Here is a 20,327-nt window from a genome sequence, read left to right on the forward strand (position 1 = left end):
AGAATGATCCACTGTGGATTAATCATTGTTTCTGTATGAAAAGCTTCTTTGAAGTCACCAGATAAATAAGTCAGGCTTATGTGTACATTCTAACGCTCTTCAATTCAGCCAATCAGCTCATCATGCGCCTCCGTCTCAGCCTATCGGCGCCGGTCTCCTCATCTTCTTGAATTACCCTTCATAAAGTCCGGCTTGATGTGAACAACTGCTCCTCACCCGAGTTTCCATCACCTTCACCCGGTCTCCACCGTCGCTCAGCATACCTTTAATCTTTGTATTATGGTATGTTTCTAACTGAACATGTTTCTGTATTTGGTTGCTTTATTTAAATAAAAACTGTTGATTCTGATTGCTAAAACATAAACGACTGAGGTTTGCAAAGACAATTTTTATTTCTTCCAGTCATTGTTAAAGTATATGAAACGTTACACATGAAATACTGAAAGGTATTATCTTTGCTTGTATTTCAAAATTTTAAAATAAGGTTATCCAATTGTTAAACAATGCTGTTACAATATATTTACAACTACTTTATTGGTTCTACTTTCTCTTTAATATATTAGAGCCACAATGTTACTTTTCCTGGAAACAACAGTTCTACCAAAAAACTAAATAATATAAATCAACTGAACTACAACAAAAGGAACACTAAAAAATTTACATAATGTTTAAAGAACACATTGTGAAAAACTAAAGGATGACAGAACAAATCCAAATGTCAGCAGAACAGATTTACAAAGATGTCACCAAAAAAGAACAATGTGTGACAACTGAAATGTGTGAAAGACTGTGGAAAACAACTATTATTCTCCTCGCATTCAGTACTGACATCCAGGGCAGTGTCCAGGTCTGCCATCACAGTAGTAACGAGGGTAATCTCCTCGTCTTCCATTTCCAGTGAAGCCCACAGTCTTTATATTGCCGGTTACAGGAAGAACACGTAACAACTGCAAAAGGAATCCGGTTTTCTGCCTTGAATGACTTTGAAAATTTACCCGTTGATCTCACCTGTAAATGAATGATAAATTTCATGTAGTTTAAATCTAATTTAACATGTTTTATGTGGAAAAAAGTCAAAGGTTCTTACCATCCAGCCAAGCAAAGTGAGTCCTCTTCCTGAACACTGGGTCAGACACAATGGCTTTAAAGCGCTTGCAGGTTAATGCCAAGGTGAGGTAAGCTGCATCTCCCTGTGCTAGTATCACCTCTTGGAGAACAGCTTCCAGTACATCCAAAGGCATCTGAAAATTACAGAAAAACAGGTGCATTGCAAGACTATCACCAGAATAATGGCTATGACGCATATGATTATGAATGTATCTTTACCTGCAAAATTGGTGGCATCATTTGTACCTGCATGGTGAGAAGCATATTCATATTGCATGTTCTCCCTGTGCATGCATGGGTTTTCTCCGGGTTCTCCGGTTTCCTCCCACAGTCCAAAAACATGACTGTTAAGATTAATTGGCCTCTCTAAATTGCCCCTGTGTGTGTGTGTGTGTGTGCATGGTTGTTTGTCCTGTGTGTCTCTGTGTTGCCCTGCAACAGACTGGCGACCTGTCCAGGGTGACCCCTGACCCCGCCTCTCGCCCGGAACGCCAGCTGGATATTGACACCAGCAACTCCCGACCCCACTACACAAGGGTGTAAGAAAATGGATGGATGGATGGATATATACATACACAAACTATTTTGTCATATGTTATACTCTTATTTGAGTAGATTTTGTTGATATGCAACCTAATGCGAGTTACTTCACAGAATGAAGAGCATATTTTAACCCATAAAAAACACGACACACAGGTTTCTTCTAACCTTTATTTGTTGACTTATATTAATATTTTTAATTTCCATTTTTAAAATAACTATCAGTGCACATACCTTCATTTTAATTCATGTCTGCAGAAATAAATGGGTAATATTACACTGCACATTATGATCAGTAAAACCGTACTTAATAGTAGATATATCACCTAATACTGTTACTCTTACTAGTGTTTTTTGCAGTTATTTACTACTATAAATATATGAAGTAGAGGGAACTACACCCACCTATGATGGCAGCTTTTAGTTTATAAAAAGTGTTAGACTTTCCAGAAATGTTGGCGTGCAAAAACATATTTCAAAAAGGATTAACCTTTTTCTAGTCTTTTTTATGAAAAAAAAAACCAACTACAAAACTGTTAAGAAGGTAAATAAATAAATGATAGTGTAAGTGTAGCTTTACATACCGTTATGTTGAACCGTAGCAGTTCTTGTTATGTGATTCTGTACCTTGAACGACTCATCGGCTTTGTATGAGCAAAGAGGACAGAAATATCCGTCATTCGTGCAATACGGAATAATCTTCTCTCCGTTACGAATGTTACAAATAGAAACGTGGATCTGTTAAATAAAATAAAAAAAACAAAGTTTGAGCATAAAATACACTTATCAATTATACATTTTATTTACTTTTCTATTTTTATCTAATGGTGCCCTGCAGGGAAATAATTAGCTATGCTACATGCTAAATTTAACCTTACCTTCTATGAATTACGCATTTCAATAGTCTACAGCTGTTTATTATATGCTCAACGTCATCTAGAAAAGCGTATTGATTTACTATGTGATAAAAATTTTAAAGAAGGTAAAAATACCTTTTGCTGACTTTGCGCCTTTTCCATTTTGGATCGTGTGCCGAACACATGAACCCTCTCAAACTTCTTTCAATCGGCATCTCAAACCCGCTTCTTTAAGGTATTTATACTAGAAATTAGGAAAATAGCGCCCCCTTCACTTCCGGAGTGCAATGGTCCCATTTCCATATAAGGTATGAGGCTGACAGTGGTCCGTCCCCGCCCCATTCTGCATGCTGCAGCGAGGACCTTCTCACCATTTTTGAGTCAAGGTACACTGTTTTAATTGAAAAAATCCCGAGGCACACCACCAACTAAAAATGGAAATAAAGATACTCTGTGGCCGCCTATATATAGTCATTCTTATCAAAGTCTGAATAGGAATCAAATAAACACTAAAATGTATTTTTATCACATTTTACATTTCTTATTTCAAATTGCACTTAACATGTCCACTTCAAAAATACACCTGAACAGCCACAACACTGTGGTGTTAAATTTAAAGAAGTTGTAGAAAACGTCAAACTGTTTTACAAACTAATCCACAAGCATTCTTATAGCCGGAATACAGAAAATAATTCTTATTCTGAAAGAAGCAATAATATTTGGGAAACAATTCACTTCATATTCACTGTTACAATATGAAGAGTTGCATGTACAAAATGTCAATATCTGTATATTTTACCCAGCTAGTAATGAAACCTGTGCATGTTTGGATGAAAACAGCTGATTTACTGGCAGAAATTGAAGAAAGACAAAGCTCTTCCTCAACAGCTCCCAGTCTGTCTCTGGTTTTAGTTTTTATAGTAACCAGACTAGAGAAGCTCACTTCACACAGACATGTTGTGGGAAATGGACTCATGTTCTTTCTAACTACTGCTGAGCTTCACTGTCTTTTCCATCACTGTCATCACAGTCTTGCTAGATACGATGCTCTCACCGCTATCTGTAACATTCATGCATCACTAATTCTCTTGTTTTAATGTAAAATGCTCCGTACCTACTGCCATCTAGTGGTAAGAACATTACATGATTACGCCGCTGCTACTACTACAGCAGATACTCGAAGATGTCATTATTTGCAGACAATTCATTTTCAAAAAATCTTTTAAAACCAATTACCGTATTTTTCGGACTATAGAGCGCACCATACTAGCACCCTCAATTAAAAAAAATAAAATAAAAACTGGAAGCTGCTCTCGGTTTTTTATTAGGACCCAGCAGAGGGCTGCGTCCTAATAAATCTGCTGGACGCAGCCCTCCGTCTCCAAAGCCGAACCATGGTTTCGTTCACACCGAGCTTAAGTGCAGCGGCTCTATTTCCCTCCTGTAGTGCCAGATCGACAGCCCTCGACTTAAAAGCTGCATGATATGAGTTTGAAAACATTTCTCTGTCGTGCCTGCTGCTAGCATGTGCTTGTTCTAAATGAAAATTAGCCGTTCTTCTTTGATTTACAATTTTGACTTCTAATGATTCACTTCCTGCTAGAGAGCCCCCTGGTGGTTGCATGGTTCAAAGTTAAGGAAAAAAGTAGCAGCTGTTAGTCCGAAAAATACGGTACCGTAGTGAAATTGAATAATTTCCACGGCACACCTGACGATCACTCACGGCACACTAGTGTGCCGCGGAACAGTGGTTGAAAAACACTGCTTTAAAACATCTATTTAATAATTATATTAAACACTGTACATGGTTACTACATTACACAAACATAATTACCACAGTTAATTTAAGTCATTGACAGAGAAAATGTATTTACAAAAGGCATATCAATTTTATTTCAACAGTATGTACTCAGGGTTTACAACTTAAGAAGACGTCAATGTTGGGTCCTTGGCGGGTGCCAGTCTGCAGTGAACTGGTGTCAGTCTGCAGTGAACTGGTGCCAGTCTGCAGTGAACTGGTGCCAGTCTGCAGTGAACTGGTGTCAGTCTGCAGTGAACTGGTGCCAGTCTGCAGTGAACTGGTGCCAGTCTGCAGTGAACTGGTGCCAGTCTGCAGTGAACTGGTGTCAGTCTGCAGTGAACTGGTGGATGACAGAGACGATGCTATACTGTAGTGAGCAGTTTGAAGCAGAAGTCCCACCATGTGATCCACTGGGTTTTCCCACCTGAGCACAAACTTCATGTACTTTGTTTCCACAACAGAATCAAGTGTAACCTGTTAAAAGGGATATAAAGTTGTTATTCCTGTTATCAATTTTCTACTGCCAAGTCTACAACTGCAGGAAGACAAAGTATATGAAACTTAACCTTCTAATCATAACATCTGATAAATATTCATTGGAGAAATGTGAAGTTAATGAGCTAATATATATAATAATATATAAACTGTATTTCGTAACATTAAATCATGCCTGGCTGCAACTGTATCGATGGCAGCTCTCCTTCTATTCAGTGTTTGTAGCTCTTGGCGCAGCTCCGTTCCTGCTAGTAGCTTCACCATCAGTTCAGCGTTACACCGACTGATGACGTTGCTGAGATTTACTATGTCTGGTGTCTGATTTTCTAATATTTTATGTTTTATTGAGGATTTTTGTAAATATGTTTTGGCAGTTCTGTGATCATCTCAAAGCAGCAACTTATTTTAAAAAGTGTTTTATTTCCGTTTGAAAGCTGCCCGCTTCCATGGAAGGACAACAGAAAATACCTTCACTTTGTATCCCTCTGAAAAATGAACCCATTTAAATCAAGAAATCCCTCCATGGGTGATACCACGATAGAGAGCGTTCATTTTATAGCGTTAACACGGTGCTGTAAGTGGTCCGGTATGAAACGGGTTGATAGAACAACACAGCACTTTTAAATTTCAATAATCAGAATGCAGAAATTGTTTCTGTTGTTTTAAAAGGTTTATGTCAGTCTGCCTTTTCCCCATCGATACGCTCTGCACCTTAGGGGGTTAAAAAAGAAAAAAAATTAGGCGCACATTGCGCAAAACTCTGAAACAGGAGAAGCGGGACATAAAATGGAGCGACGAACTAGATGTGAATTATGGCATAAAAACAGAGAATCTGACGCTGAACAGTGAAAAATCAACACATGATGTGAAACACATGATGATTAGGCGGCGCAGCAGGTGATGAGTGAAGATTACTGATGGTGAGCGTCAATAAACGATCAAATAAATTTAGCAACAGGAAAGAAACTAAAGTGGACATAGCAATAAACCAAGAGAGGATAATACTAATCAAAGGAAACTAAATGGAAATGAATGAAGAACAAAATGCAAGAATAAACTAAGAAACTAAAATAAATACAGAGGAATAAACTGGTATGGCAAGACCTTTTGAGCAATAATTAATACAGAGACTGTATGGCAAGAATAAACAGACACTATTTCCAGATAAAAGGTAAAATAAGTGATAGAATAGGATAGGAAGAATAAGTTGAAGTGCCACGGGTTTGTTGAGACCATATTGAGAATAAATATATCTTACAGACCATAACAGTAATGAATTTTTCACTTATTTATGTTAATTAGATTTTATATATTTATTTCGTCAATATTATTTTTCATGTCAGTGTTAATGTCATGAGGCTGATGACTCCATGACACTTTCAATTTGACTCATTAAGATCTATATATCTATAAGGTCTATATATAATCCATGTTTCTGTCTTATATTTGTATGGCATTAAAAGGACCTGGTACTTTAGTTTTTCCACTGAAAGCTCTGGTTTGCACAATAAATGCTGTGTGGGTGAAGTTTTATGGATGATACTCTGATGTCCCATTCTCCTGAAGGCAGCACAGAGCTGCACCACCAGAAACTGACAAACACTGAAGAGAAGAAGAGCTATGATTAATGTAGTTACAGTTCTATCCATGTTTTAATGTTGCAAATAGATCAAAGTTTAAACTGGCATGTTGAACATCTTTTATCTGGTCATTTTGTGGAATATTTAATAACTAGAAAATGGAAAAGAATAAGAATATTATTTCCACTCTGATTGGCTGCCGTTACCAAGTTTAACTTGAATATTCATTAAATTTTTCATAGACACCTGTGAAAATAATTTCTATTCCCATGGCTTTTTTGTTTTCTGAGAAATTATTTTTGATGATAAATACAGAAACAAGCATAAAAATCAAAACATCTACAATAGTGATAGTAATATTAATAATAAAATAATAGTCATTGCAAAGTAGCCTACAAATTCTTTGGTGGGGGGCAGTGAGGGACCTGGATAAAGGCTGGGGGGGCGCTGGGCCAAAAACACTGATCGTTGGTAATGTATGTTCTAAATTACTTGCTAAAGGACTCTTATTTAATGTTGAGGGATTTTTGCCTGTAAGGTAAACCTTTAGGGCACAGACATTACATTTTTGTTTTGAGTTGAAATGTACTGAAGTCTTATTTAAGTTTGAGTCTTTAGCTTGTTAATTGTATTGTTAGAAGTAATTGTTTGCACTATTCAAATACACTTTTTATTAAACTGTGGCAATAGCAAAGGTATAGTTAATGTATATCATAACTATAAGTTTCAGGCTCAGGATTTTTTTTTTTTACTTTAAGCCCTGAATATATACACTGCTCAAAAAAATAAAGGGAACACTCAAATAACACATCCTAGATCTGAATGAATGAAATATTCTCATTGAATACTTTGTTCTGTACAAAGTTGAATGTGCTGACAACAAAATCACACAAAAATCATCAATGGAAATCGCTCTCCACGGCGTCTCCAGACTGTCACATCTGACACATGTGCTCAGTGTGAACCTGCTTTCAACTGTGAAGAGCACAAGGCGCCAGTGGCGAATTTGCCAATCCTGGTGTTCTCTGGGAAATGCCAAGCGTCCTGCACGGTGTTGGGCTGAGAGCACAACCCCCATCTGTGGACGTCGGGCCCTCATACCATCCTCATGGAGTCGGCTTCTAACCGTTTGTGCAGACACATGCACATTTGTGGCCTGCTGGAGGTCATTTTGCAGGGCTCTGGCAGTACTCCTCCTGTTCCTTCTTGCACAAAGGCGGAGGTAGCGGTCCTGCTGCTGGGTTGTTGCCCTCCTACGGCCTCCTCCACGTCTCCTGGTGTACTGGCCCGTCTCCTGGTAGCACCTCCAGCCTCTGGACACTACGCTGACAGACACAGCAAACCTTCTTGACACAGCTCGCATTGATGTGCCATCCTGGATGAGCTGCACTACCTGAGCCACTTGTGTGGGTTGTAGAGTCCGTCTCATGTTACCACGAGTGTGAAAGCACCACCAACATTCAAAACTGACCAAAACATCAGCCAGACAGCATAGGTACTGAGAAGTGGTCTGTGGTCCCCACCTGCAGAACCACTCCTTTATTGAGTGTGTCTTGCTAATTGCCAATAATTTCCATCTGTTGTCTATTCCATTTGCACAACAGCAGGGGAAATTGATTGTCAATCAGTGTTGCTTCCTAAGTGGACAGTTTGATTTCACAGAAGTTTGATTTACTTGGAGTTATATTGTGTTGTTTAAGTGTTCCCTTTATTTTTTTTTGAGCAGTGTATATATGCAGTGCAGTTCTAGGCACAGCCAAGATACTGCGCAGAACCCTCAAGCTCCCAGGCTCTGGTAGAGGACCCGAGCTCAGAGGATGAAAAAAAAAAAAGAGAGAGAGAGAGAGAGAGAGAGAGAGAGAGAGAGAGAGAGAGAGAGAGAGAGAGACCACCCGCGGAGGATGAGAAGGGAATTTCTCCACATTCATCACATTTCTCCAATGAAACGTTAATATCCATCTATCTATCACAGCGTCTTCCTCCTCATGTCTTGATCGTAGCATGAGTTTAATTTCTCAGGACGTGATGGAGTAGCGGGTGTTTTGCATAACTGTCAAGTTTTGGACTTGTGGCTACAGGTAATGTCGCTACTTAGCGGGTGGTGAAACTAGCGCAAGTGATGAGGGTTTAATACGATCAAAAGCATTTTACATGACGGGTGGCAACCGCAGTTTATACTATAAAAATCTGACTAAGATTAGAGCCTAAATACGTTCTATTTCCAAAACAGAAAGGCTACGTAATGTTAGCCAGCTAACAAATTACTATTGCTATCCTAGCATGTCAACTAACAGCTAGAAAAAACCAACACACGTACCTTCGTAGTCAAACTGAGTTTAGATGATGTTGATGAAGAAAAATTGTTTTCAAATAGTGATATATCTTTAAATCGTATGTGTGGCAGTTGCTTTAGAGTCCAGAAACAGCGTTAACTACACACACCGGAACTAAAGATACACTGGATCGAGTCAAAACGGATGTTGTCTGACGTCATGTGAAGGCAGCCCACCTCATTAACATAACGACGCAGCAGAAATACAGCAAACGGAAAAACAGCGAGCAGAAAAGGGAGAAGCCAAAAAAATCAAAGCAAAATATCTATTTTTCTTGACGGAAACTCATGTGAAAGGGGAACTGAAAAAAAATATATTTATGCTTTTATTTCTTATAAAAATGTATATTTATTCTTTTATTTATATATTACAACTTATATTTTTATATTTATTATTTCATTTATTATTATGTTGGATATGTATTATTTTATTGATATGTTTATTCTTTTATTTATATATGTCGGATATATATTTATTTTATTTATATATTTATTCTTTTATTTATTATTATGTCAGTTTTGGTCCTCCATAGTAATGAACATTATTACATCTAAAATAGGTTCTGTTAGGCTCCTTGGAGTTGCGAAATGGAAAGTTTATGAGAAATATTTAAACACGTGTAAGTAAAAATAGATTACAAGACGTCACGAGCCTCTTATTGTGAAGTCCTACAGGAAGCAGCATGTACAGTCCAGGGCTGAAAACTGGCTGAACTGTCTGACTCCATTTTAATTGACTGTTTCTGTGAGAGACGTTGAACCTACAGCATGGCATCTGACGAGCTTGCTAAGAAGTTACAGTCGCGACTGGCTGCTGCGGAAGAGGCCGAGCAGAGGCCCGAGACCGAACAGAGTCCGGTTCCGGTCCAATCCCAGGAACCCGACCATGGTTGTGGAGATACGCCGTCCGAGCTGGCGACGAAACTGAACCGCAGGCTGGACATTAACGACGGAAATGCTCCTTCTCGGGCGACTCGTGTTTTTAACCCTTACACTGAGTTTAAAGAGTTCTCCCGCAAGCAAATTAAAGACATGGAGGCGATGTTTAAACGGTAAGAATGAATGATTAGTCCTCTTCCATTTTTGATGCCAGCTAGACGCTCCGTTGTGTTTTCGGGAGCTGACTGGATTGCAGCCTATTGAAGATGCAGTACTGATTGATCGTGATTCATCCCGTCGCTTCTGCCTGTTCAGAGTGACGCACTGCAGGCCGCTCCATCTCCTCCCGCTTCTCGCTCCCCGCTAGGGTCGCTAAACATTCCTGTTTAATTGGAAAGTAGGAATTTTCGTATGGATCGCCCCCCTTAATTTAACATAAACATATGTGATACTCAAAATCCAATCGGGGCAAGCACATTTATTGAAGGTTGTGGTAAATGAAGGCGTATTAATCTATATTACGGTTATGTTGTTGATACTCTGGTTTGATTTGTTGGTTTGTTTACTTGTTTGGGATTTATGCGGGAAGGTGCAATATGTGTTTTATATAAAACAATATGGATAGTTTTGCTGTTGTTGTGGGGTCAGGGCTCAATAAGTGTGTGTTGTTTGTTATGTGCTTCACAAAGCATCCTTCCTCAGTCACACAGCTCCTCCAGACTAGCAGCAGCAGTTAGCAAACACCTGGAGTGAACTGGGCCTCTGCTGAGCTTATCACAAAACTATTGCTCTCCTAATAACAGCTGTAATGGACAGCTAGAGAAGCGTTGTTGCACAGGTATGAGAGAGAGAGCCCAGTTTCAAGGTGTCAGATGGTGCATATGCAAAGGCAAATTTATTATCTTTGATATTAACAGCTGAAGGTAACAAAGTTACTTGATTGCTAGAAAATGGTATTATGTGCGTGGTGGATAGATAATACCTTCTTCCCCCTTTAAAATAACGCATATTTCACTTCTCCTGATCATCCTGTTTCATAAAGCAGTTTGCTAAAGTGACACCTATTGAGAACTTGCTTCCTTCTTTTCTGATATGACTCACTGATAATTCAACTGAGGTCGTATCTAATTGTAATTTTAGTTATTTATTCACTCAGCTTAGCGGAAGGGCTGTTCTATTTCTGCCTTTTGACTTCCTTTTAAATGTTGTAATTCTTATTAGTCATTTCTGCCACTCCGTATGAACGTCATCAAAAAGCTTTTCATTTTGTGTTGCTGTCCTTTGTTTTTCTGGTCTGGTCAGACCATGATCGAGGAGCTGGACAGGGAATACACACTGCTGTGTGCACAGAGAAGCAACCACTGTCTGCTTTACAATTATTTTATGTAGGGAGATTGGTTAATCATATAACTGTAAATATTCAGAATATCATGCTTTTATGGTCAGAATAAAGATGCTTTCCTATCTAAATATAAGAATACTGACAGCATGTTGCTGTTGTCCCGGTTCCTATGAGGCCATCTGTTGTGTATTTGGAAATAAGAGACATTGAGAACGTGTGAGAACTTGTTCAGAAATGCAGTTGCCTTTCCGAGAATGTTCACCGAACCATAAATGGCTGATCAGTGAAAAGTTTAGGTCACATAGTGAAGAAATCCAGTTCTGAAACTTCAAGTTGACATTGACTTGTTAAAACTTAAAACAAAAAAGTTGATTAAAAACGGTGTTCTTGCGACATTTCTATTTCTTCTGTTTTGAACAATATGTAGAAAGAACAAGAACATTTCTGAAGAAATCTAAAAGGGGTTTGCCAAGTGTGCCTTTTGTAGGTGCCTTCCATGCATTGCTATTGTTGGCCCCAATTAGAATTTTCATTTGCACAAAATAAAAGAAGGCTTACAGAGATTTTTAAAACTAGGACCTGTATTTTGTTTTCCCTCAAATACAGGAGTTAGAGCAGGTAGTTTGACACTTTTTGTTTCTCTAACTGATTCAGAAATTGAGAAATAATCACAGCATGGGAGGGAACCAAAGCCCAGTCCTAATACGGTGGACCCTTTTACTTTGTGTTGGCTTTAGAGGCATGGTGTGAATTAGGTTCTGGTTAATGATGGGAGAGGGTTAGGATAGACTGGTATTGGTTAGACTTTAGGAAATGTCTGTTAGACATAAATGCAGTAATTGACACGAAAAAGTCCTAATATGTGCAGAAATGCAAACCTGTGTGTGTGTGTGTGTGTGTGTGTGTGTGTGTGTGTGTGTGTGTGTGTGTGTGTGTGTGTGTGTGTGTGTGTGTGTGTGTGTGTGTGTGTGTGTGTGTGTGTGTGTGTGTGTGTGTGTGTGACTTAGGAAATCCAGATGTCATGAAGATTGACCAGTCATTGTTTAAAGAGATGGTAATAATTATGTATGCAAACTTCTGATTTTGAAGACATTAATAAATAAAGTGCTAACATTATTTCTCTCATTATTGTGGCATTTGGCAATGATTTAGTAAATAATTTAACAAAAAAAATAATTTAGTTGTAACTGATCTAAAACAGATCTGAACTTCAGACAGTGGAAAAATAATGAGTCTTTGTATTTGGTGTATGTAAACTTCTGGTTTCCACTATTAGCTGAGGCACATTTAAAGCCACAGTAGCTGTTGGTCGTGAGGCTGGATCTGGGCCTTGGATGTTGGTGTGGCGTTCGTCCTGAGCTCCTGTTGCTGCGCAGTCTGGGCGAGTCATTCAGACTTTAGCTTTAAGACTTAAACTGAAATGATTTGACTCAAGCCGGGTTCGCTGTGGGTTTACCTTGCCCTGACCTCAGCTGCCTTTCTGCTGTTTTCAGGTTTGACACTGGAAGAGATGGCTTCATTGACCTGATGGAGCTGAAGATACTGATGGAGAAGTTGGGAGCTCCACAGACTCATTTGGGCCTGAAGAACATGATCAAGGAAGTGGATGAAGATTTTGACGGCAAACTGAGCTTCAGAGAGGTGAAGATAAAATGAGCGTGTCCTGTGCTTGTGCACTGAATATTGAAATAGTCATTGAATTCTTGCAGCAGTGCTAATGTGTATAAACGTCAGAACTATAGTAGGCTAAATGTTTGAGCTGAGGCAGTACAACATCCTGAAAAAAGCAGAAGTGGTGACTGTGGATTACTTGGTAGTTCCACTGGTGGAGCTAACTGTGGGCCAGTATGAGACTGTCTCAGTAAAACCTATGAATACCATTATGAACCCTAAAAACTAGGGGAAATGTAGAATGCTATCTAATTTAAAGAGAAAAAAGTGAGAATTATTCCTACGTCTGCCGCGATATTGCAGCAGCGTGATTGATACAGACTCACAAGACAGTCACTGCTGTACCGTTGATGACATGACAGAATGAGCCACTGCAGACACATTTTATTCATGCTCTTCCAGCAATAGATCTCCTGGCTCAAAGAAATCTATAATCTATCAATTTAGTCTTTTTCTTCAGTTGTTTAAATTCCATCAGGTATATTCCAAGTACACAGAGTTTAACCTCTTTCATCTTAAACAATTCAGAGAGACTCCTGATGGCACCTTCCAAAATCTCTGGGTTTTAAGATGCTTCCACAGGCAACGGAGAAGAGTTCCTTTTTCAAAGAAACATTTTGTGCAAGTATCTGGAATATCACGGGACACATAATGAAGCCTAACACGTGTTGCATACTGTGGGTTCTCATAAGCCATTTATATTACAGAAGTTTAAATCCTGTGTTTATGGTTTGTTTTTGTGCCATATCTGATTCTGCATCTAAAATGAAACAAAGACTTCCTTCTTGTTAAGTCCTCTGTGACTTTGGCTGTTATGTTTTCATGGGCGTTATCCGTTCATGCTGGCCTGAGCCTGAAGCATTGTGGTCCAGGTACAGGCTGACGTGTCAGTATGGTGCCTGCATCATGTCTACACAAACACAAACACGCTGTTGAACGAGTTGGGTTGTTTCCTTGTTTGCAGTTCCTGCTGATCTTCCGTAGAGCTGCAGCTGGAGAGCTGCAGGAGGAGAGCGGCTTGATGGCTCTGGCCAGGCTGTCTGAGATCAACGTCTCCACTGAAGGGGTCATGGGGGCCAAAGACTTCTTTGAGGCCAAGGTATGCTAATAGCTTGTTCTATTCCATGGAGTTAATCAGACCACTGTGTCATTAAGAACTGTTTTCTCAGACATAGCAACTATGCTTAGCAGCTAAGTATAGTTAGTTGCTAAGTAACTATACTATTCTCCACTGAAGGGAGAAATGTCTTTGTGTGTGTGCGAATGAGTGAGAAAAGGCTCTGTGTTGGATTGAATTATTGTACAGAGAAGGTAATCCTGTGAGACTGGGAAGCGTTTCCTTTACTGGTGTGTCAATCGATGAGCTGCCAATCATAATTGGCCGATTTCCATGAAAAGGTCTGTAGTCATGTTCTTCTGAAACTATAATTATCCTCTACCCTGTAGTGATAAGCTCTTTGTTTAGCAGAGATATTATAGTTCATGCAGTAAATATTTGCAGCACTTCACTTTTTCTACATTATGCTGTAGTCTTTTCCAAATTGTATTTAATTGATCGCTTTCCTCAAAATTCTACTTATTATGACAACGTGGAAAACAAGTTCTTGAGATTTTTATAGATTTATTAACCAAGAAATTAAAAGTAATTCACGTGATATTAAGCTGTTTCCACTGATCATCCTGGAGCTGTTTCTACAGCTTGAATGGAGTCCAGCTGTGGTGAATTCAGCTGATTAGACAGGCGTCTGCCTTTACAGATCAATTCAAAGCCCCTCTGTTGACCTGCACCGTCTGCTGTGGGGCCTGATATTGACAGGTGTGTGTGCCTGACAGTGTTTTGTCCTTGTGTGTTTTCAGGTTCAGGCTCTGTCCCAGAGCAGCAAGTTTGAAGCTGAGATTCGAGAAGAAAAAGAAGAACGCAAGAAACAGGAGGTGGAGAAGAAGGAGCGACAAGCTGCCTTCAAGCAGCTGCAGTCGGCCTTCTGCTCATGACCGCTGCAGCTTCACCTCAAGCATATGTGTTGAAATTTATAACAAGCTTACCACTCCACTCGCACTGTAAGAAGCAACATAACTCGGAACAATAAGGCTTAAAAACCGAAAGGAAAGATGAATAAACGCATTTCATGCTAATGTATTTGAAACTAAATTTCCTGTGAAATCACAGGCCACTTTTCCATAGTTTCTATAGTTACTGAACGAAACTCTAACATGCAGAACCATAGCTTCGGACGCGTACGATGATTCCTGATGTCTTTTAAGTTTCTATAGACCTCAGTGGCTAAAACTGCATTTCTGTGAATTTGTTTGGAACTCTGAATTATTTTTATTCATCCTTTCTACACTGTGTGCTGCTTGTGAAATATGTTTAACATTCCAGTTTTTTCAGGGTTTGTGTCACCTGATGATGTTTACCCTAAACACGTTCCTAATTTTTGTGTGAATTTCCCTACCTTAACATTTCCTACAAAAAAAAAGTGTTAAAAGTTAACGAAGCACTAAAATCACATTGTGAGTGTGTTTTTTAACAAACCGCTCCTACATTTGTTGGAGAATTAACAAAATGCGTTTGGCAATGATTTATGTATAAAATCTCCTTACTGTCGTATTTCATCATGAGGGATTTTCTTTGCATTTATTAGAACTGATTTCACCTGTCAGAGAACATCCCAGGTGTTGATGATGCTACACTGCTTTTACTAAAAGTGATGTTTAATTCCACAGGTGTTTGAAACTTTTACCTCCTTTATCTCAGTTTGCTTGAAATGACTAAATCCTAGCACAAAGTTTATCACTCAGGCTCTGTGCTGAACAATAAGACTGTATCCCACATAGTGGTTTCCCTCAACACACATCTAATGCATTTTGTGCACCTACAGCAATGTGAACAGTAGACTTCATTTTCAGACTTTATTTCAGTCATGCTGAGGAGCTATCCCAGGGTTACTCTGTGCCCCTGCTTGTGCTTAGACAAGTACAGAATGACAAGGTCTGTTAGTTTTAGGCTTGATGTGAATCAACCTGTGTATCCTTATAATTTGAAAACACATATTTCTATGTTTTGGGCATGTTTGAAAGAGGCTGTGACTGTAGGCATGAATATTTGGAGTCGTTAACACCTGATGACATAAAAGATTAAAGACGTAAATAAGTTCTGAGAAGCAGCACAGGTTTCATTTTTAAAAGCACAATCAGCATTTGTTGCACAATTTAGAAATGTTTGGTGGAACTATAAGTAATTGTTGGGGTTGGAGAAGGCTTCTGACTCACCCAGTCTAGATTTGGTTGGAGGTCCGGCTCATTGGTGTGCCGCTGCAATGAAAGCCAGATTTCTGCATGATTTGTTTTCAGACAATAGGAGGGGATCTTTGACCTTTTCTCACAGTAGATGCTTCAGTTTATCTGATGTCAGATTATAGATGACTGCTGAATTCTATTTCGTCTTGTGCTTAGTGACCTTCCTGAAGTGGGTTGCAGCTGTCGTTACCTGTGTATTTGTTGCCATGACGTCACAATCTGCTGAAAATAAATTCCATTTCAATTCCACAGACAAGAGCTGCAAGGTTGTAGTATTAACTGTAGTGTGTCCATAGCAACGTGTAACAATTCCAAACTGATACTGTTTAATGTAATGTTTCCAGTATTCATTGTGTAAATTGATGTTTCTCTTTTTTCTTTCTTTTCTTTTTTAAGGTTAAAATCATCTTCTATGTTTGATTTATCAGAGTTATATGATGCCAAATAATAAAGTGGTAAGTGAAATATATTTTTAGGCAATTGTAAAGAATATGTTCTACCCTGTGTGGAATGAAACATTTTAACTTTAATAAAGGAAACTTTAAATCGTTATTTCAGAATTGCATTTATATGATCCATCATAGTTAATCATAACTAGAACTCACTGAAATCAAATTTTCTAAACACACATGCACGCACATGCATACAGGCTTGATGTGAATCAACCTGTGTATCCTTTCAATTTGAGAAAACAAATTGAAAGATATATTCTGAATCCTTTCCATACAGTTTACAGTTCTTAAGACAGGAATACCTTCATGTTGCAATGTTTCAAATAAATCATCTTTTTCATCTAAATGCAGTAAGCTGAAAGCTTATGCATGTTACAAACATTTTGTAATTGTAATATTGCATTTCACACAAGTAGAAAATTTTCAAAATCTCTTTCTTGCACTGTCTGCAGTTTAGCCTCCCTGATCTATCAATCAAATTTTGTTTGCATAGCACATTTCAGCAGCAAGGCATTTCAAAGTGCTTTACAACATTAAAAACAGAAACAGAGTCATGTCACATTGAACAAACGGTAAAAAATAATTAATAAATATATAAAAAATAAAGATAAAAACATTAAAACCCGTACCCCTTTTCAACCTGGGGGATGACAACCGCACCCCTTTACACTTCCAAGAAGGGGGGAGGGGGGGAAACATGTAAACAGTAAATAAAAAAAATAAAGAAAAAAACATTAAAGACATTAAAACCCACACTCTAATCCTAATTTAGCCATAAGCAACTCTAAACAGGTGGGTTTTAAGTTGAGATTTAAAGGCACCCAGTGTTTCAGCTGTTTTACAGTTTTCTGGAAGTTTGTTCCAAATTTGTGACGCATAGAAGCTGAATGCTGCTTCTCCTCGTTTGGTTCTGGTTCTGGGGATACAGAGCAGACCAGAACCAGAAGATCTGAGGGGTCTAGATCAGGGGTCCCCAAACTTTTTCCTGTGAGGGCCACATAACTTTTTCCTTCTCTGATGGTGGCCAGAGTCAGTTTGTAACAGAAAAAGTGTGACGATTGCAGGAGTGCCTAAATGTAAAAATGTATTGTTTACCAGAAAGCACAATAAAATAACATTCTCTGGGTTCTTCACAGAACAAAAGTCAGGAAATAATAACACTATTAATGAAATAAATAATAACCAAATAACCCTCTCTGGGTTCTTCACAGAAAAAACCCAGGAAGGATTATAGTCCGTATTTTATTACTATGAGTCGCACCGGACTATAAACCACAACACCAAAGTTTTTTTTTCTTTTTTAAAACTAGTAAACATACACATAGAAGCCACAGATATCTCTGCCGCTCCAGGTTTTCCACAAGGATGCAGCAGCAGCAGAGGGGGGCGGACAGCCAACATTTGAGTCATAACAGGTCAATTGAATATCACATTTATTACGGTTGAAGAAAAAGTTGCCAAGTTTAGATTTAACTGAACTGATTATGGTAGTTTCCAAACGATAACTGTAACAGTAAAAGTGCTGATCCTTCGTGTTGCTACTATGTGCTAAATGAAAATGGGCTCCTTCTTCTTTTTCTTCTTTAGATTTAAACAACAGTTTGCATCCATTATTGTTGCACTACTGCCATCTACTGGATCCTAATATCCATCCATCCATCCATCCATCCATCCATCCATCCATCCATCCATCCATCCATCCATCCATCCATCCATTTTCTGCCGCTTATCCGGGGTCGGGTCGTGGGGGCAGCAGCTTCAGAAGGGAGGCCCAGACTTCCCTCTCCCCAGCCACTTCTTCCAGCTCCTCCGGGGGAATCCCAAGGCGCTCCCAGGCCAGCTGAGAGACGTAATCCCTCCAGCGTGTCCTGGGTCTTCCCCGAGGCCTCCTCCCGGTGGGACGTGCCCGGAACACCTCACCAGGGAGGCGTCCAGGAGGCATCCTTACCAGATGCCCGAGCCTCAACTGGCTCCTCTCGACGTGGAGGAGCAGCGGCTGTACTCTGAGTCCCTCCCAGAAGACAGAGCTTCTCAACCTATCTCTAACGTAGAGCCCAGCCACCCTACGGAGGAAACCCATTTCGGCCGCTTGTATCCGTGATCTCATTCTTTCGGTCATGACCCAAAGCTCATGACCATAGATGAGGGTGGGAACGTAGATCGACTGGTAAATCGAGAGCTTCGCTTTTTGACTCAGCTCTCTCTTCACCATGACAGACCGTTACAGCGCCCATTTCACGGCAGATGCTGCCCCAATTCGCCTGTCGGTCTCCCGCTCCCTTCTTCCCTCATTCGTGAACAAGATCCCCAGATACTTAAACTCCTCCACTTGAGGCAGGATGACCCCCCTGACCCGGAGAAGGCACTCTACCCTTTTCCGGCTCAAGACCATGGCCTCGAATTTGGAGGCACTGAGCCTTATCCCAGACACTTCACACTCGGCTGCGAACCGCTCCAGCGAGAGCTGCAGATCACGATCTGATGAAGCCAACAGGACCACATCATCTGCAAAAAGCAGAGCTGCGTACCTAAGGCCACCAAAACGGATCCCCTCAACACCTCGGCTGCGCCTAGAAATTCTGTCCCTGAAAGTAATGAACAGAATCGGTGACAAAGGGCAGCCTTGGCGGAGTTCTATTCTCACAGGAAACGAGCCCAACTTACTGCCAGCAATACGGACCAGACTCTGACACCGGTCATACAGGGACCTGACAGCCCATATCAAAGGGCCCGGTACCCCATACTCCCAGAGAACCCCTAGGGACACGGTCGAACGCCTTCTCCAAGTCCACACAATACATGTAGACTGGTTGGGCAAACTCCCATGCACCCTCCAGGACCCTGCTGAGGGTGTAGAGCTGGTCCAGTGTTCCACGACCAAGACGAAAACCACACTGCTCTTCCTGAATCTGAGGTTCGACTGTCCGACAGACCCTCCTCTCCAGGATCCCTGAATAGACCTTACCAGGGAGGTTTAAGAGTGTGACCCCTCTGTAATTGGAGCACACCCTCCGTTCCCCCTTTTTGAACAAGGGGACCACCACCCCAGTCTGCCAATCCAGGGGAACTGCCCCCGATGTCCATGCGATATTGCAGAGTAGCGTGAGCCAACACAACCCTACAATATCCAGAGCCTTAAGGAACTCTGGGCGGATCTCATCCACCCCCGGGGCCCTGCCACCGAGGAGCTTTTTGACCTCTTCGGCAACCTCGTCCCCAGAGATTGGAGAGCCCAACCCAGAATCCCCAGGCTCAGCTTCCTCAACAGTAGGCATGTTGGTGGGATTGAGGAGGTCTTTGAAGTATTCCGTCCACCGGCCCAAAACGTCCCGAGTTGAGGTCAGCAGCACACCATCCCCACTATAAACAGTGTTGGTGCTGCACTGCTTCCCTCTCCTGAGATGTTCTCAACATGTAGTGCGTTATTTGAAACATGATTAACCCCCACTTAGTAATAAAATGTTCTGACCCAGAGCTCAAGGATGGGGGGAGGGAAGAAGGGATGAGAGAGGGTAAAGAGGGGAAGCCTGGGAGGAGCAAGTGGGTGTGGTGAGTTTTGGGAGGGAGTAGGGGGAGAGGAGAAGGTGATGAGGGATGCAACAAACTGCACAGATTGCACACATGGAGGCCTTAGTCCAGGGGTGGGCAATCTTGGTCCTCGAGGGCCGGTGTCCTGCAACTCTTAGATGTCTCCCTGGTAGAACACAACTGGATCCAATAGCTGAATCATCTCCTCAGTGCCGGCAGGTTCTCCAGAGTCCTGCTAACGACCTCATTATTTGACTCAGGTGTGTTGAAGTAGAGACACATCTAAAAGTTGCAGGAGACCAGCCCTTGAGGCCTGGAGTTGCCCACCCCTGCCTTAGCCCCTGACACAGCTGTTGCAGGTTTGATTCCTGGCCTTGGCAACCTTTGCTTCAGGAGGGGAGGAGAGTGGAAAGGGGGAGGAGATTGAGGGGTAGATGGGCCCAAGT

General features: G+C 40.6%; 1 protein-coding gene and 2 long non-coding RNA genes across 4 annotated transcripts; 1 reads left to right on the forward strand and 2 right to left on the reverse strand.

The window, feature by feature from the left end:
- Positions 1–368: 368 nt before the first annotated feature.
- LOC145554552 (uncharacterized) lies at positions 369–2,879 on the reverse strand. 2 transcript variants are annotated; one of them, XR_014090532.1, is made up of 4 exons: positions 2,640–2,879; positions 1,327–2,385; positions 1,088–1,241; positions 369–1,008 (listed from the first exon to the last, which is right to left on the reverse strand). It is a non-coding gene; the product is annotated as an uncharacterized LOC145554552 (long non-coding RNA). The 2 variants fall into 2 exon arrangements; XR_014090531.1 differs by having other exon boundaries at positions 1,088–2,385.
- A 1,389-nt stretch (positions 2,880–4,268) lies between these two features.
- On the reverse strand, positions 4,269–9,078 carry LOC145554553 (uncharacterized). Its single transcript, XR_014090533.1, has 2 exons — positions 8,698–9,078; positions 4,269–4,779 (listed from the first exon to the last, which is right to left on the reverse strand). It is a non-coding gene; the product is annotated as an uncharacterized LOC145554553 (long non-coding RNA).
- A 313-nt stretch (positions 9,079–9,391) lies between these two features.
- Positions 9,392–16,453, forward strand: efhd1 (EF-hand domain family, member D1). The gene is made up of 4 exons (XM_008425167.3): positions 9,392–9,764; positions 12,427–12,574; positions 13,569–13,703; positions 14,462–16,453. Exons 1-4 carry the CDS (start codon positions 9,481–9,483, stop codon positions 14,594–14,596), a joined length of 702 nt encoding a protein of 233 aa, XP_008423389.1. The 5' UTR covers positions 9,392–9,480; the 3' UTR covers positions 14,597–16,453.
- Positions 16,454–20,327: the final 3,874 nt, after the last annotated feature.

The sequence above is a fragment of the Poecilia reticulata genome, chromosome 13, assembly GCF_904066995.2.
Source record: "Poecilia reticulata chromosome 13, P_reticulata-male-v2, whole genome shotgun sequence".
NCBI lineage: Eukaryota > Metazoa > Chordata > Actinopteri > Cyprinodontiformes > Poeciliidae > Poecilia > Poecilia reticulata.

Bases quoted from the DNA above. Each gene is read 5' to 3' on its own strand.
- efhd1 (XM_008425167.3), top strand. From the start codon at position 9,481: ATGGCATCTGACGAGCTTGCTAAGAAGTTACAGTCGCGACTGGCTGCT. The intron at 9,765-12,426 runs GTAAGAATGAAT...TGCTGTTTTCAG, and splicing joins ATGGAGGCGATGTTTAAACG to GTTTGACACTGGAAGAGATG. The intron at 12,575-13,568 runs GTGAAGATAAAA...CCTTGTTTGCAG, and splicing joins GCAAACTGAGCTTCAGAGAG to TTCCTGCTGATCTTCCGTAG.